The following is a 15,098-nucleotide window of genomic DNA, read 5'->3' as shown; positions in this document are numbered from 1 at the left end:
ATATGGCTCCTCCAGACACAAATAGGAAAAGCAGTGAGGAAACTTTGCATTTCAGCAGTGAGCCTTCTCTTGCTTTTTTCCCTTTTACTTATCACAGTATTTTATCACAGAGAGAGGAGAGGTTATGATGACGACTACATTTCTATTTAAATACTTGGTTGATCCAGCATAAGACCTTAAAGCAAGGGCCTCTGCTAACCAAATTGCAAACTTAGTATATATGTTCAGACCTTTTCCTCCTCTGATACAGAATATTCGAATTATGTACATGTTTTCTTTATTCTTTTTAGACCAAATGCTTTATCTGTGGGATAGGTAATGATTATTTTGACACAGTGCCACATGGTTTTGAAACACACACTCTACAGGAGCACAACTTGGCTAATTATCTGTAAGTAGTTTAATATCTCCAAACGTATAACATCATAAGGAAATGAAACAAAATGGTATTTTTGAAGTGTAACTCTTCTGTAACTCATGATACTGTCAAAAGTCACATATCAGACTGGAATCAAAGGAAGTTGCGTTTGTTTTCCATGAAGAAAGAAAAGATCGAGCCACCTGCCCCAGAAATCAGATTCTGGTTTCATATACTGGTTTGGAAGAAGGCCTTAAGCCAAGCATTAGTCCGCAGGCACCAATGTGCACCTGGACACCTTTTTAGGTGCTTAGATACCTTGCCCTCTCAAAACACACACACACATACACACACTTTCTTACCAGCAGTGAGATTGTGAATTGTGGATTCAAAGGAGTTGCTTAGTGTGTTTGGGCTCACACCTCCATCCCTGCCTTGTAATCTGTCCTTTTGACAGGTTATTGGTCTTTTCCCATGGCAGCCATGTTGTGATGGTTCCCAGGACAGTTTCTCAGATTGCCAAATGTACCACGGCCTAAAAATGTTGCCTACCCCTGCCTTAAATCATGGTTATCTGATTTGAGTGTCACAGGAAACTATAGTTTAAGGAAGCAAGGTACACGAGGGGAGGAAGGAAGGGTGAGGAGAAGTATGCAAGGATGTTTCTTGTTCCTGGTCTGATGAACCATGGTTCATTGATGTCTGTACCTATATCTGTAAAATAACAAATGTTAAATATAGCCATTTTTACATGTGGGAGTCCAATTTGTTTCTAATGACCAGATTGATGCACTGTTAGTTTTAAATCAATTTATGTATATGCAGTAACATCTTTATTAATTTAGAAAATATTATCTCTCCTGTATATAAAATGAAGACTTTTTTTCTTTATTTTAGATTTTTCCTGATGTATCTCATTAATAAAGATGAAACAGAACATACTGGACAGGTAAGTCAACATATTTTGTAGTATGTAGGATGAAGTTTCTGAAAAAGGAAAATACCTTTATATGACTTGACACCCGTAACTAGACACCCTGCTGTGGTGTGTGGAAGATTCCTGAAAATCAGGCACCTTCTGTGAGCAGGAAAAAAGTCAGCAACTCTCTTGAGAGTTTTTTTTTGGGCTTCAGGGGAAGAGAGGACAGGGAATTGCGCATTGCATATTTTCTACGAAAACATTAAATAATGTTAATATTTTCAGCACAAAAGACATACCTTTTCATTGTGTGTATGTGTAATGTCCCCCAACCACTACCCTCTGAACGTTCATCACTTTTTTCATACCTGTTCAGTCTGATCTGCTGAACAGACCATCACCTCTTTTCCATTTACTATATTTCCCCAACTAATTGTGTTGTGAATATGATGACTCCACAGTGTAACATAGGCAATCAGATTTGGCTGAGTTATAATATCATTGAGGGGAAACAAAGCAGACTGAGAGTTAAGGCAATCATTCCTGTGCTGGTCGTATGGATCATCGCAGTTAAAGTATCTGAATGGGCTTGCCACTCTTTTGCTGTAACCCTTCAGCAGTCACTGAAAGGGGGCGGGAGCACTCATTACAGTTGCCAAACGTTTTTGTAAAGCGTACCCCCTTTTCAGGTTAAATCTAACAGAAGCATAAATCATGAATCTGAGAGGGAGCAAAATGAGGACTGTTTGCATCTGACATACAACCCCGCTTCTTGGTTCCTTCCATCCTACCTTCAAGCATACTGGGAAGCCTGAGACAGATTTGGAACCCTCGTTATGGGATGTCCCCTATGGGTCTGCAAAAGGCAGAGGGGCCAGGGTGTGCACCTATCTTTCCCAGCCCACAGTCTTGGCATTTCTTGCTTAAGTGCTTTTTAAATTATTCTTTTACAAATTTGAATTACTTTGTTTGTAAAACATATTTCAACATTAAATGCTCAACCATACAGTAATGGTTGAAAGTCCCAGGTTAGTTGACAAAGACCGTTTAAAGATCTACTCATCATAGTTCTTTTCTGTGTCTTCTAGGAATCCTACGTATGGAAAATGTACCAGGAGCGATGCTGGGAATTTTTCCCTGCTGGTGATTGCTTTCGAAAGCAGTATGAAGACCAGTTGAACTAATTATAGTTGAGGACCATCTCTTGAGAAACCATCCACACCTCTCCCAACTCCTTTGGGAAACATCTACGAGATTTCCTGGTTCTGTTACGCAGTGCGCTGTTTGGAGCACCAAAGTGTTTTTTGATGACTCAGCTGTCCTTTTTTCTTCTGGGTTTGCTTTGAGAACAATGAGAACTCAACTCTGGGAAGAGGAGAGAAAAAAATCCCACACAACAAATCCCCATACATAACATGAACCCATACACACAAGAGACTTGAGACAGCTTTTTTCCCTCTGAGACTGCCTGATGACTCCCTTAACTAGGAGAACACACATGGGATAATGTGATAGCCACATTCATTCAGTCTATTTATTTCATCATCCTGGAAGGAACTCTGTAGTTCTCAGAGTGCTGTAAAGGATTTTTGTGGACACTAAGTTGTGGGGAAATAGTGCCTTACTATATGTAGGTTGAGCTATGCAGAAGATGAGTGCATGATGACATCTTATATTTTCTTTATTTGCCCTCTTTTTCCTCCCAGTTAATATTTATTTTGTCTTCTGGAGGGACTTGGGTGGGCTTTGGCTGTGCACACCTTTTTAATAAGACTATGGCGTGTCTCAGGATAAAAAGTAGTTTTTTCTCATCAAGCTAAATTCACAGGTATCTTCCTCTTTAATCTCTTACATTTATTTTGGTAATGCTCTGATGCAGCACTGCAACTTTATGAAATCTTTGTATGAAAACAAAAAGACTGCAGAAAAAACTTCAAAAAGAATTATTTCATTGCATGTTTATTATGCAAGTTTAAACAACAAAAAAGCAACCTTCTGAAGCAAGTTGATCAACATGAGAAAACATTCACGATAATATTCATAGTAATAAAGTGTTGTGGGCTTTATTGTACATTTGGAACCAGTGTCATCAACCCACTATGTATATGTTATGAACTTGCCAGTAGTTTGGTTTTACTTTCTTTTTCTGTTAACTTTTCTTTTGGTTCATTTTGCCATTTGTGATCATTAGTGGAATTAAAGATTTTCTTAGGTCAATTTTTAAAATCAAAGGTGAAGCAATATCCATTCAGGGATTTCATTAGTTGCATCATGAAACACCAATGACGTGTACATCACTCCATTTGAGTCCTTTTTGATTGTAATGCCAGTCTTTACAAATAAAAGGAGAGATTTGGAATGGAAGCAAAGTGGTTTTGCTGTCACTGGGCTTCTTGGAGGTTGTCAGTTAATTTCAAAATTTGTTTCTGTCTGAAATTGCGCTGAAACAATTATATTTCTAACATCTCTGTCGTTCCTTCTGCCCTCCTCAATTTTCCAGTTTAAGCCCACATTACCACTTCAAATTAAAAGTCTTTAGTTACTCTCAATTAGGTCAGAGTGAGCCATTTGTTACACCTACCTTTTAAATCAAGCAAGAGGCTTGTGGCACCTTAAAGACTGAAAAATGCATTATGGTACACCTGCCAACTGAGGTTCGCACTTTATGCATCTCATGAACTGGACTCTAGTCCACAGAAGCTTACTCCATAATACAAGGATGAGGGATCTTTGGCCCTCAAGACGTTGGGCTATAATTATCATCATCCCTGACCATTGGTCATGCTGGCTGTAGCTCATGGGAGTACAGCAACATCTAGAGGGCCTGAGGTTCCCCAGTTCTGCCATAATAAATGTATTAATCTTTATGGTGTCACAATATTGCAGCAAAATAAAATGGTACCCATCTGTAATCTTTTTTTTAATCATGTCAATTATTTAATTTGGGCACGGCTGTGCTACTTGCACATAAGTATATCTCTAAACCACTTAATCCTAATTTTTTCTTGTCTTTCTCAGTTGCACTAAATTGCCTGAGAAGTTGTATCTTCCAGTCTACCTCTCAAAAATCGGAATGCAGGAAACAGCGGAAGCAAAAGTACATCTAACATGACATTTTCTAGTTTTCTATCTAGTTATCTTTTATACCTGTGCAAATTAGTTCCTACTGTGAAAAGACGAGTATTGTAGTGAGCATCTAGCACGGGAGTACTCCAGGATCACTAAATACCCTCAGAAAACATGGTGCTAATTAGAACATTTTTACTACACTCCAGTGCTATATCTCGTCAGTATATAATTTCCTTTTGATGTTAGACAAACTGATAGGAGAAACCTAAAACATGTTTACATTCTGAAAGGCAGAACTGATTTAAAGAACTATTTCTGCATTATTATTTTTTAGATATACTTTGTCATATATAAAAACAACAGGAGACAGAGCTCACTATGTTAGCAATTTGCAGTTCCTTATTGAAAATTTATCCTCTGCTCACATTTCGGATTATTCTGAGTGTACAAATAATCACAAGGAGTGGGCAAGCTAAAGGTTGAAATGCACATTAGGACCTGAACATAGAGGCAGCATTAAATCTTTCCACATGGCAAATGTGAACTATGTTTGGAGTCCTTACCGTGAAAATTGGGATATTGTCTTCACATCTCCACAAATAGAAAAAGATTTTTTTAAAAAAAAGCCTAGAAAGGGTGTATTATAAAACATGGTGAAAAAATAAATATAATGACAAGCACTTAGTGGAGCCATTTAAAATGGCAGCTATAGCATGTCCACTGTCAGTGGGGAGGACTTCCATCCATCCATCTTTTGGCAGAACAGATGCTATCTATGTAGTTCCTGGCGGCTGGAGGGCTGCTGCAGAGCCTGAGAGTGTTTGTTTGTCCCGCCCACTCCTACAGGTACTAAAGGGACCAGGGTGCTGGAGGCACGAGCCGAAGGACGAGAGACAAAGGGCTCTCGGCCTGAGGCTCTCTGCCGTGGGCAAGAAGCCGTGCAAGAGGAACTGCCTCGTCGCAAATAAAGACTCCGGAGTGTGCTTTGCGATCAGCAAACTTGGCTGTGAGGAGCAGAGGAGTGAACATCCATAATATACAAACAAACAAGTCCCTGCTTGGAGGGAAGGGAATCGGTTCATGTTTTATGCTGCTCTAGTTTAATATTTTAATATCTTAGCCAATATTTTAATATTTTTAATATCTTAGCTATTTTGACTATTACTCTTATTTTTTATCTTTTAACGGGGTACTCTTTCTCAGATTGCATATTGTTAGGGTGTGTGGCAGTTCAGATGAAATGGCAATGAAAGGCAGGAAAAGATGCAGATCTCTGAGCGAGCTGGTGCCTCAACCATCTTTCAAGCAGTCCAAAATCGATGACTTTTTGCCTTCCCAAAAACCTCAACCAAAAGAGACAGCCTTTACTATTCCAGTCGCAAATAGGTACTCTGCATTAGCTGAAGATTATTATTATTATTATTTATATAGCACCATCAATGTACATGGTGCTGTACAGCGTAAAACAGTAAATAGCAAGACCCTGCCGCATAGGCTTACATTCTACTAAAATCATAGTAAAGCAATAAGGAGGGGAAGGGATAATGAGCCTCCTCCTAGAGCTGAAGATGTTTGCCGTTCTCCTCCTAAGGCTGAGGCTACTAAACCTGAGCCTTTTCCTTTTGATTTATCTTTTATGGAACTTTTGGCAAATCAGTGTTTTCTGGTGGCTAATACGACACAAAGTATTCATTCCCAATTAAGTGAAATATTGAGGTTATTAAACCATTTAGTCTCTCTTGCCTTAAGTGGAAGTTTAGATTCTGGAAATCGTATTGCTTCCAACCAACTCCCAGTATTAGTGAAGAAAACTACTTCTTCAGCCCAATCTAAATCACCTGCTGATTGCATCCTCAAAGAAAGTAAGGAGCAACCTTTAGGGGGCACAGAACATTTTACAGACATACCAGGCTGTCCTAAAGATTATGCCCTTTAACGGAGGTATGCCACACTGGGACTCAGTGCAGATGGTCAAACATCATCTAAGGCAGTTGTTGGGAGTTAGATTTATTGATTTGAGAACTGTTGAATTGCTCCCCTCTTTACCAACATATACCAGAGTTCTTCTCAGTTTCAGCAAACCAGATATTCCTACTCTTCTAATTAGAAAAAGGTTTTTGCTTAACTCATTTGGTATTTCTCCTACAAGAGTCTTTAAAGATCTATCCCTAAAGCCTCTCTTTCCTAACAGGAGACATAGTGGTGTTAGAAGAGGTTCTGGGATCAACTTAAAAACTAAGGATGCTAGTTGCAAAAGATCAGATAGTACCAAAAATAGGAATCAATCTACTCAAGAGTATTCTGTCAGGTGGTGCAGACCCAAAAGCTACTAAATATATCCAACAAACCACTGTGAAATCTCTGCCTATTCAACAGCTAGCACCTAATTTACAACAAGAATTAATCCTGTTAAAAGAAAGCCCAGACTTAATTAGATGGGATGATCCAACATCTACTGACTCGCCCATGTCTACAGTTATTTCTTCAATTCCACCACAGTTGAAATTAGAAAAGGCAAAGTATATACTTACAATAACTCATTCGTTATCCCAGGCTAAAGATGACTTCTGGGACTTGGAGGAGTCTCATCTCTTTGGTTCTTTCTCTGCACTCCCACAGCCAGAGCAGATTAACATCATAGATTAAACATAGTGAAAACTAAGCTTCTGAGACTTTTTACAACTAACAGGAAATTAGATAAATCACATGAGGATCCAACAGCTCTACCATCACCAAACTCTAAAGTGCTCTCTCCAGTCTGTATAGTTAAAAACTCAGAGCAAGCTGGAGCATTTAAAACTATTGACTCCCATCCTGAGGAAGGACTGGTGGTTAAGCCTAATGCCCCTATACTAAATGTTGATTTTACTTGCTCAAAGGACTGGGTTGGTTTCCAGTTTCTGCACCCTCATGAATTAGGTTTACCTATTACCTCTAACTCTCCTCCTAGGTCTCTTAATAAGCAGATTTTACCAACTAAGAATGGCAGTGTTTTTTTTAGACCAGGAAGGTCTGTTGGAGGAACTTAACCCTACCGATTGACTCCCTAAGACACGTAACCTTCCACACATGCTCAAATGTCTCTCTTGGAACTTAGCAAGCTGGAAGGGGAAGATTAGGGACAGGTCATTTATTAATTGCATCCAATCGTTTGATATTGTTCTGCTCCAGGAGACTTGGGCTTGTAAACAGATAACTTTCAATGGGTATATTGTTACATCACTGACAGCAACTAAATCCTCAAACAAAAGCAGGCCCAAAGCAGGATTGCTCTGTCTGGTTTCTGCATCCCTTAATGCAGAGGTGGTTGCACTCCCTAATTGTGGAACTGTTGCTATGGCAACCCTAATTAAGAGTAGCTTCCTTCAAGTCTTATTGTTCAACATTTACGTCCCTCCAATTACATGCAATTATGGCAAGAAAGCCCAATGGGAAGAACTAGAACAGTATATTACTCATACTGAGGCAAAGTTTCCATCAGCACAGGTCTTTATGGCCGGTGACTTCAATGCCTGGATTGGCCCCGATGATAATATATTAGCAGAATCTCGACATCTTAAAGGAATTGATCACACAATAGGGCAATCTCCATATACCAGACATTCTAAAGATGCTACAATAAATTTTGCTGGCACATGTCTAGCTCTTCTTGCATGCCGACATAATAAAATTATCTTGAATGGAAGCACTCCAGGCAATACAATGGGTGAGTTTACCTTCAGTTCTTTGTTAGGGAGTAGTGTGGCTGACTTTGTCCTTGTTACCCAGTCATTTAGAAGGGCAGTTCATGCTTTTTATGTTGATGATTATACAGATAGTGATCACTATCCTTTAGTGATATTAATTAACCCTCCCTCAAAGATTCACTTGCCTATTGGACCTCCATTATTGGACTCCTCTCTGTCTTGTGTGAGAAGGATTAAATGGACTAATAGGACAGAGGGTAAGTTCGTCTCTTTTATAAAATCCTCTGCCTGTCTTCAATTATATGAAAATATTCTAGCCTCTACTGGTGAAGGAAAGCTGTATCATTATGTGGTGCTTATTTCTGATAGCCAAAGGAATCTAGAGACAGATAGTTCTCTGGCTAGTGCTAAATATTATAGGAACAAGACCTGGTTCGACCATGATTGTATGATGCTCAAGAAACAGATTAGCCAGGTTTATTCTATATACCGTAATAGGAGTGATAAATGTCTTCCTGAAGTGTATTATGAACTGAAACGAGAATACAAAGCACTTATTATTCGAAAAAAAAGAGCTAAAGAGAGAGAGAAATGGAATGAACTACTATATGCTACACAAAAGGATAGCAAAATATTCTGGCAAATTGTCACAGGGACTCTGTCAGAGCGACAAGAACATCCTGCTTGTTGTATTTCCAACTGTGAGTGGGAAAGATACTTTTCTGCAATTCTCCAGGTTCCAAATAATTTCTTAGAGTCCAGTTTCCAACTGTCCCCAGATGTCCCAGAGTGGCAATCTGTCACCCATTGTGAAATTGTCAATTTGATCACTGAACTTAAATCTGGTAAAGCTCCAGGCCCAGATTCTATACCCCCTGATCTTTTAAAATTTAATCCAGAATGGTGGGCTCCCCTATTAGCAGCTCTATTCACTTTTATTAATAACTCTGGAAAGATTCCAGACATCTGGAGTACAGTGATTATAGTTCCTATTTTTAAAAGAGGTGACAGGACCAATCCAGCAAATTATCGTCCTATCAGCCTTCTCTCAGTCATTGGGAAACTTTATGCCAGGTATCTAAAATGTAAGCTTCTAAATTGGATGGAGGATAATAATATAATAGGTGAAGAACAGATTGGGTTTAAAGCTGGCTGCTCAACCTTAGACCATTGTTGTGTATTAGCTCACCTGGCAGAGAAATATACCTCATTTCCTGATGGTAAGCTTTTTACTGCCTTCATCGATCTTAAGTCTGCCTTCGACTTAGTTTCAAGGGAACTGCTATGGTCCAAATTATACAAAAGTTCTATGGACAAGCGCCTACTGTTTCTCATTAGATGTCTGTATAATCAGACCTCTAGTCAAGTCAGATGTGGGCAGCAGGGACAACTTTCCATCTCAATCCTGGTTACAAGAGGTGTAAGACAGGTCTGTATTTTGGCCCCTCTTCTTTTTAATCTATTTTTAAATGACTTGGCTTCTTATCTTTGTAGTGTTGATTCCCATGCTCCCAAATTGTCCAACACCAAGGTGCCTTTACTTCTGTATGCTGATGATGCTGTACTATTATCACTTTCTAGAATTGGGTTAAAACGATTACTCTCTGCATTTGGGACCTATTGCTGTGAGAATAGTTTGACTATCAATTATAGCAAGTCGAAAGTTTTGGTGTTCCCTAAAGCTCGGAAACAATACAGATGGACTTTAAATGGTAATATCATTGAGCAAGTTGCCCATATAAAATATCTAGGCATACAAATGCAGGGCACTGGAGCTTGGTCTGAACAAAGAAGGCAGACAATTAATTCAGCAAATTCTAGTCAGCAGCTGATCCTGATTCTTTTTCATGCAAGGTGGTCAATTCATCCCTTCTGCAATTCAAATTTACAAAGCTAAGACTCTGGCCCAACTTACTTACGGTATTCCTATTTGGATACTGGGATTTAATGCCCAAATTGAAAGAGTCCAATCTGTATTTCTTAGAAAATTACTGGGCCTCCCTTCCTGTGTGGGGAACGCAGCTATTTAGCTGGAAGTGGGTATTAGATCAGTTGAATGCAAGGCATGGATCGAGGCCTTTAAATGGTGGCTACGGCTACACTTCCTTGCAGCTCCTGGTAGCTATCTCTCTTTACTGCTCTCAGATTCCTATGTCACTTGTTGGATGAGAGAGATGGAGAAGAAGCTACTTAGGCTGGGCTTCTCCGTGGAAGTGGTAGGTAACTATGGGCTCCAGAAGGCCCAATCTCTTGTTGTTCAAAGACTAATAGATCTAGATCTACAGCATTTAAGAACTGCTGCTAACAAATCTTGCTCTCCGCTGCTCTACAATAATTTTAATAACTATGGGCTCACTGCAGCTTCATATCTGTATGCTTTAACCATTCCCAAGTATAGGAGAGCATTTACCCTTGCTCGCTTTAATATGTTGCCATCAGCATTACTAGAAGGACGATTTAGTAAGATCCCGGTTAATGAATGGATATATCCCTGTGGTTCTGGAGCAATAGAATCTGTTGAACATGTCATTTTGCATTGTAACATGTATGAGGAATGTAGAAAAAAGTTAATCTTTCCTTTATTAACAGCCTTTTCTGGATATAGCCCCACAACGTTGGTATTAATTTGTTTAAGGGATGTGTCCTCCCATATTACTGAAAGGGTCTCTAAGTTTCTCATGACCTCAATGCAAACTAGAAAAATAACATTGCAATCCTTCTGAGAGAAACAACTCACCAAGCTGTATTTTGTTTTTATGTCACCTTTTATCTATTCTTTGTATGTTTTGGTGTTGATTTTGCTGGTCTGTGACTGTAATAAATAACAATGATGATGTAGTTCCTGGCAGTGATAGGAGAACTTCCCTCGCCTTGATTAGGATTGAGCTCAGCAAGCTAAACCATTCATGTACTTATTCATGTTCCATCTTTCTCCCACCACTGGACTCAAGGTGGTGTAAGACAGGGTTCCCTCCATATCATGATATAGCTCAGTTTTTCTAAGCAGAATTCCAAACTCCAACTCCACTTCACTTTTAATGTCATTGGGACTGAGAAGGAGTCTGAACACTTTCTCATAACTCCTGTACCTGATTCCCACCCCCAGATGACTGCAAGGACATTGTCCTGCCCTGCTGCCCTCTTCCCATCCCCTCAGTGGCAGTGACAGGAAGGTCTCTCTTAGTGTCTAAAATGCCTTTTAAAAGGGCTGTTCCTTGTTAATTCTTATAGCCCATTTAAGTTATACTCAAATGTGTGCAATCATGGTGTATTGCTGGCCTTTGCTGTTAAATTACTCAAACTAATAACATTTCCTTTATACCTGAATAAGCCTTTCTTTATTTAGCTCCAAGCCATCTGGTACAACTCCTACAACCTTCTAAGACTAATTATTTTCATTTCTATTATGACCTTGAGAAGATTTATAGCTTATGATTATCTTCAAGGCTTTTGGTCATGGGTTACAGCATATCTTGCAGTAGAATTCATTCATTTCATTTCTAATAAAAATAAAATTGTAGTATTAGTGTAGCCTTTGATGGAAGCTAGTATCTTGAATTTGGTGGTTAGGGTCAAACTACTTATTAATGTGTAAGATAGCTTAATATTTTAAAGTGATTGCTATGATAAGGTTGATTTCATTTGTAAATGAAATTCTGTGTGAAAATAACTGAGAATCAGGAGTGGGCCATTCTAATAGCATCTCCATCTCTGGGGAAATTAGGCACCATTAGAAGCCCCTTATCTTTCCAGTGACTTCTATAATCAACCATTTACACTAGTTCACCCAAGCACAGCACTAGTATTTACCCATAAGCCCCACAAAATCCTGAGCTCCCTCTGTCACAAGAGAAAAGAAGTCAGGAGTTCTTTGCCCAATCCAACCATGAAGCAATGACTCAATGAGGCAACCCTTTTTGGTTTTGCCTCACTAGAATTCCTCAGGCTCAATATCTCCTCCCCTGGAGGCCAGCTGCCAAGAACCAAGTGTCTCCAATCATCCATTGGGTGTACTCCCTCAGCTGGGCCCAAGTTCAAGTCCTGCATCATTCCTCAACAGTAGTGGCAAAAAAGGAGACACTGGGGATATGATGAAAGTTCCTTTAAGGAGTCCTTCCCCCAGCCTTCAGATGCTCCTGGAACTTTAGTGCTCCTCTGGCTGGCTTGCAGTGTCCTTGAGCTAAATATGTTCCTCCCAGAGGTGTCCTTCTTGATTCCTGAATGTGGGATCATATGCCAGAAAGAACCAAAAAAAGAAAAGAAAAAAGTAACAGGTACAAAATTGTGAATTACCGAAACTATTTTGAACTAAAATATTGACATTAGGGGATATTTCATATGGAGAAGACTTAGCTACAATAACAGTTTCCAGTCAACATGCAGTTTGCTATTCCTTAGACAGAAATATATTCTATGTACACAATTTGTCATGTTTGAAGCAGCCCTTATTCCCCTGGAGACAGATGCAGATTCACTGTTCTATGAGTATCAGAGATTAACTAAGCACTCCATAAAAGTAGCTGATGGGGTTTTGTATTGCTCCTCAAGAGACTATAGTCTAAGCTAGGCTGCACTGAGGGAGAAAGGCATTTTCCCTGACAACGTTAACCCAGCCTATCCAGGCATGAAATCCACACATTCCAATTGGACTCAGAAGACGCCTAATACACTAGAGCATGACTGCAGCATTTCATAAATATTCAGAGCATTACAGAGCTGTGTACCCCATTCTTGAGCATAGCAGTCCTGAACAACAAGCAAGGGAAAGGAAGATCTGAAATAACTAGAGAAAGTGACTAGAAGGAACCATAGGAAGGCATAAAAAGAATAGAAGAATTAATTTATAAAAGGAGGCCTTCCAATGGGAAATAGGAGAATGTAGGAAGGAAGAAATGCTAAAAGCAAGAAGGATTTAATCACAGTAGCAAATAGAGGAAGGCACAAAACTTTTTTTAAAAAATGAAACCCTGTTATACCAGGTGTGAAAAGATTTTTAAACAATTTTGTCTTGAATATGGCAGAAATAATCAAGGACGATTTTGCCTCAGGTTGTGCATACAGAATTCTATTCAACAAGCCTATACTAATAGGATGGGACAGGGGCTGATGACCTATCAGAAACCCATTCATGTGGCAATGTATGTTTTCTCCCCTTGCATGTTTTCTTCACATTGACAATGCTGTTCTAGAATGTGAAAAGATTGTCATAAAAGTACCATGTAAAGAACGTGTCAAACAACAACTGAAATCGTCAAATGAATAACATGTTAATCTGAATGCACACTCTTAACTGGTTTCGGATGACACATGTGCAAGCCCCACTTGGGCTTTGTTGTGTCGTGCGAACCCAGCAAATGTGGGTTATGCGAGGATTAAACAACCCTAATTTTAGGAAGGTGTAGGTGGGATTTCTCCCATCTGACAAAGACAGATTGTCCCTGTCATTTATTGATTGAAACCACCAACCCATTTTATTCCTAGAAACAATGATAGAATAGTCTGTAACGTCTACAGCATTCCTTGGAGTCCCATTGCAACCATTTCAATATCTGAATTCTACTGAAGTCAAATCATGCTTTTAATAGGTTCCTTTTAAATACTCATTCCTCTGTCTGATCCTTGACATCTAAATACCCTGCAAAATGTGGACTAATGAGAGATTTCCCAGTTTCATATGCTTACTTGGATTCTGTAGTTAAGGGGTTGTGATCCATAAAATCACAATTTAATGAATTGTGCTGCCTTCATGAAAAGGTTTTGAAGAGCTGGTTAGTGTTGCATCTGCACACAGTGAGATTGCCGAAGTCTCTCTAAAATTTGAAGTATTACATAGGACTGTTTTCAGAAGCTACATTTACTTCCTCCAGCAAGATGGATTCCAGTAGGGTCTCCATCAGTTTTTACTTGTCATTTCAAGAGTACAGATTCTTAAATTAGTGATGCCCTGGGTAAACCCAAGATTCTCTTTTGAACATTTCCAGTGGTATGGCCAAGAATCGGACACTCCTTATGTTCAATTTTATCTACTTTAAATTTCATTGGGAAAAAGTTATTGGCAGCTGGCTATGCAAACTTTTTTGCATGCTGGTCAGAGAATAATTACATGCAGTTGGATGCACAACATCCAGCTTAAATGCAGTGGTTTTGCACAAACGCTGTAAAGAGCAGTGGTGAAACTGAAGTGTCTTCCCTTTAGTACTTTGAAGTGATATCTGGAAAAGCCTGTGTAAAGGTGAAATTGAGAAGAGATTTCACACACCCTCTTCTCCAAATGGGCAGCAGAGATGGAGAGGAAAGCTTGTCATTTTCACTACTACTTTTTGCAGCGTTTGCATGGGCACCAAGTGAAAATGTAAATCATAGTATGAGAGACAAGTGATCCTGCACAAGCATTTGCCCATGAAAAATGTCGCTACATATGCACTGCTCTGTAATGCACAATTCTTTGAGAATTTTTAAAAAAGCTGTTCAGGAGTTGTTTCAAACAGCAAGGTTATGTGAGACACTGCAGGTTTTCAAATATCGAACTAAATAAGACAGAAATTCCATATTAATAAGGGGTTGGTCTTGCATATTTCTATTAATTTTTTAATCCCACATCTTCAGGATAGATGAAGCAGTAACATGAAACTTACAAATGTCTTAAGTGTGGAAAATATCCCTCCACCCACAGAGAAATGCTAGAAGTCAGCCACAATAAACAAGACCACAAACCAAACAACTTTAGGTTGCCAAATTGCTTAATTTAGGGCCTGTATGATATACCCAGGTTGCTTGTTCAAGGATATATACCTCCCTGTTCATCTCTAATATCCACAGGGTGGCCTTGAATAGATCACTCAAAGAGACATGTGTAGATAGTGTGAGTTATTCCATTGTTAACTCTCTGAGAATGTTTGAAATAAAGGAAAAATAAATGAGGCATTTCCAGTCAGCCCATCTTGATTTATTCTCACATTAAACAGAATCGTGGAGGTAATTAGGCAGCTTGCAATCTGCCAATAAGCAGGAACAATGCTCCTGCTTGGATATTTCATTCTGTGGCACCAGCTTTTGGAGATTATTG

At 39.2% G+C, this 15,098-nt stretch overlaps 1 protein-coding gene across 5 annotated transcripts in view; it reads left to right on the top strand.

Moving 5' to 3' along the window:
* Positions 1-3,483, top strand: part of RYR2 (ryanodine receptor 2) — a 365,044-nt gene extending 361,561 nt beyond the window's left edge. For all 5 annotated transcript variants that reach the window (XM_063124341.1, XM_063124340.1, XM_063124339.1 and 2 more), the window contains 3 exons: positions 291-391; positions 1,256-1,307; positions 2,366-3,483. In XM_063124341.1, coding sequence (XP_062980411.1) covers positions 291-391; positions 1,256-1,307; positions 2,366-2,461 — 249 coding nt within the window. In that variant the 3' untranslated portion in view covers positions 2,462-3,483. The remainder of the gene's footprint in view (positions 1-290; positions 392-1,255; positions 1,308-2,365) is intronic.
* Positions 3,484-15,098: the final 11,615 nt, after the last annotated feature.

Source organism: Elgaria multicarinata, chromosome 4 (genome assembly GCF_023053635.1).
Source record: "Elgaria multicarinata webbii isolate HBS135686 ecotype San Diego chromosome 4, rElgMul1.1.pri, whole genome shotgun sequence".
NCBI classification, from domain to species: domain Eukaryota; kingdom Metazoa; phylum Chordata; class Lepidosauria; order Squamata; family Anguidae; genus Elgaria; species Elgaria multicarinata.
Note: the sequence above shows the minus strand (reverse complement) of the source record. Positions and strands in the feature narration are given on the sequence as shown.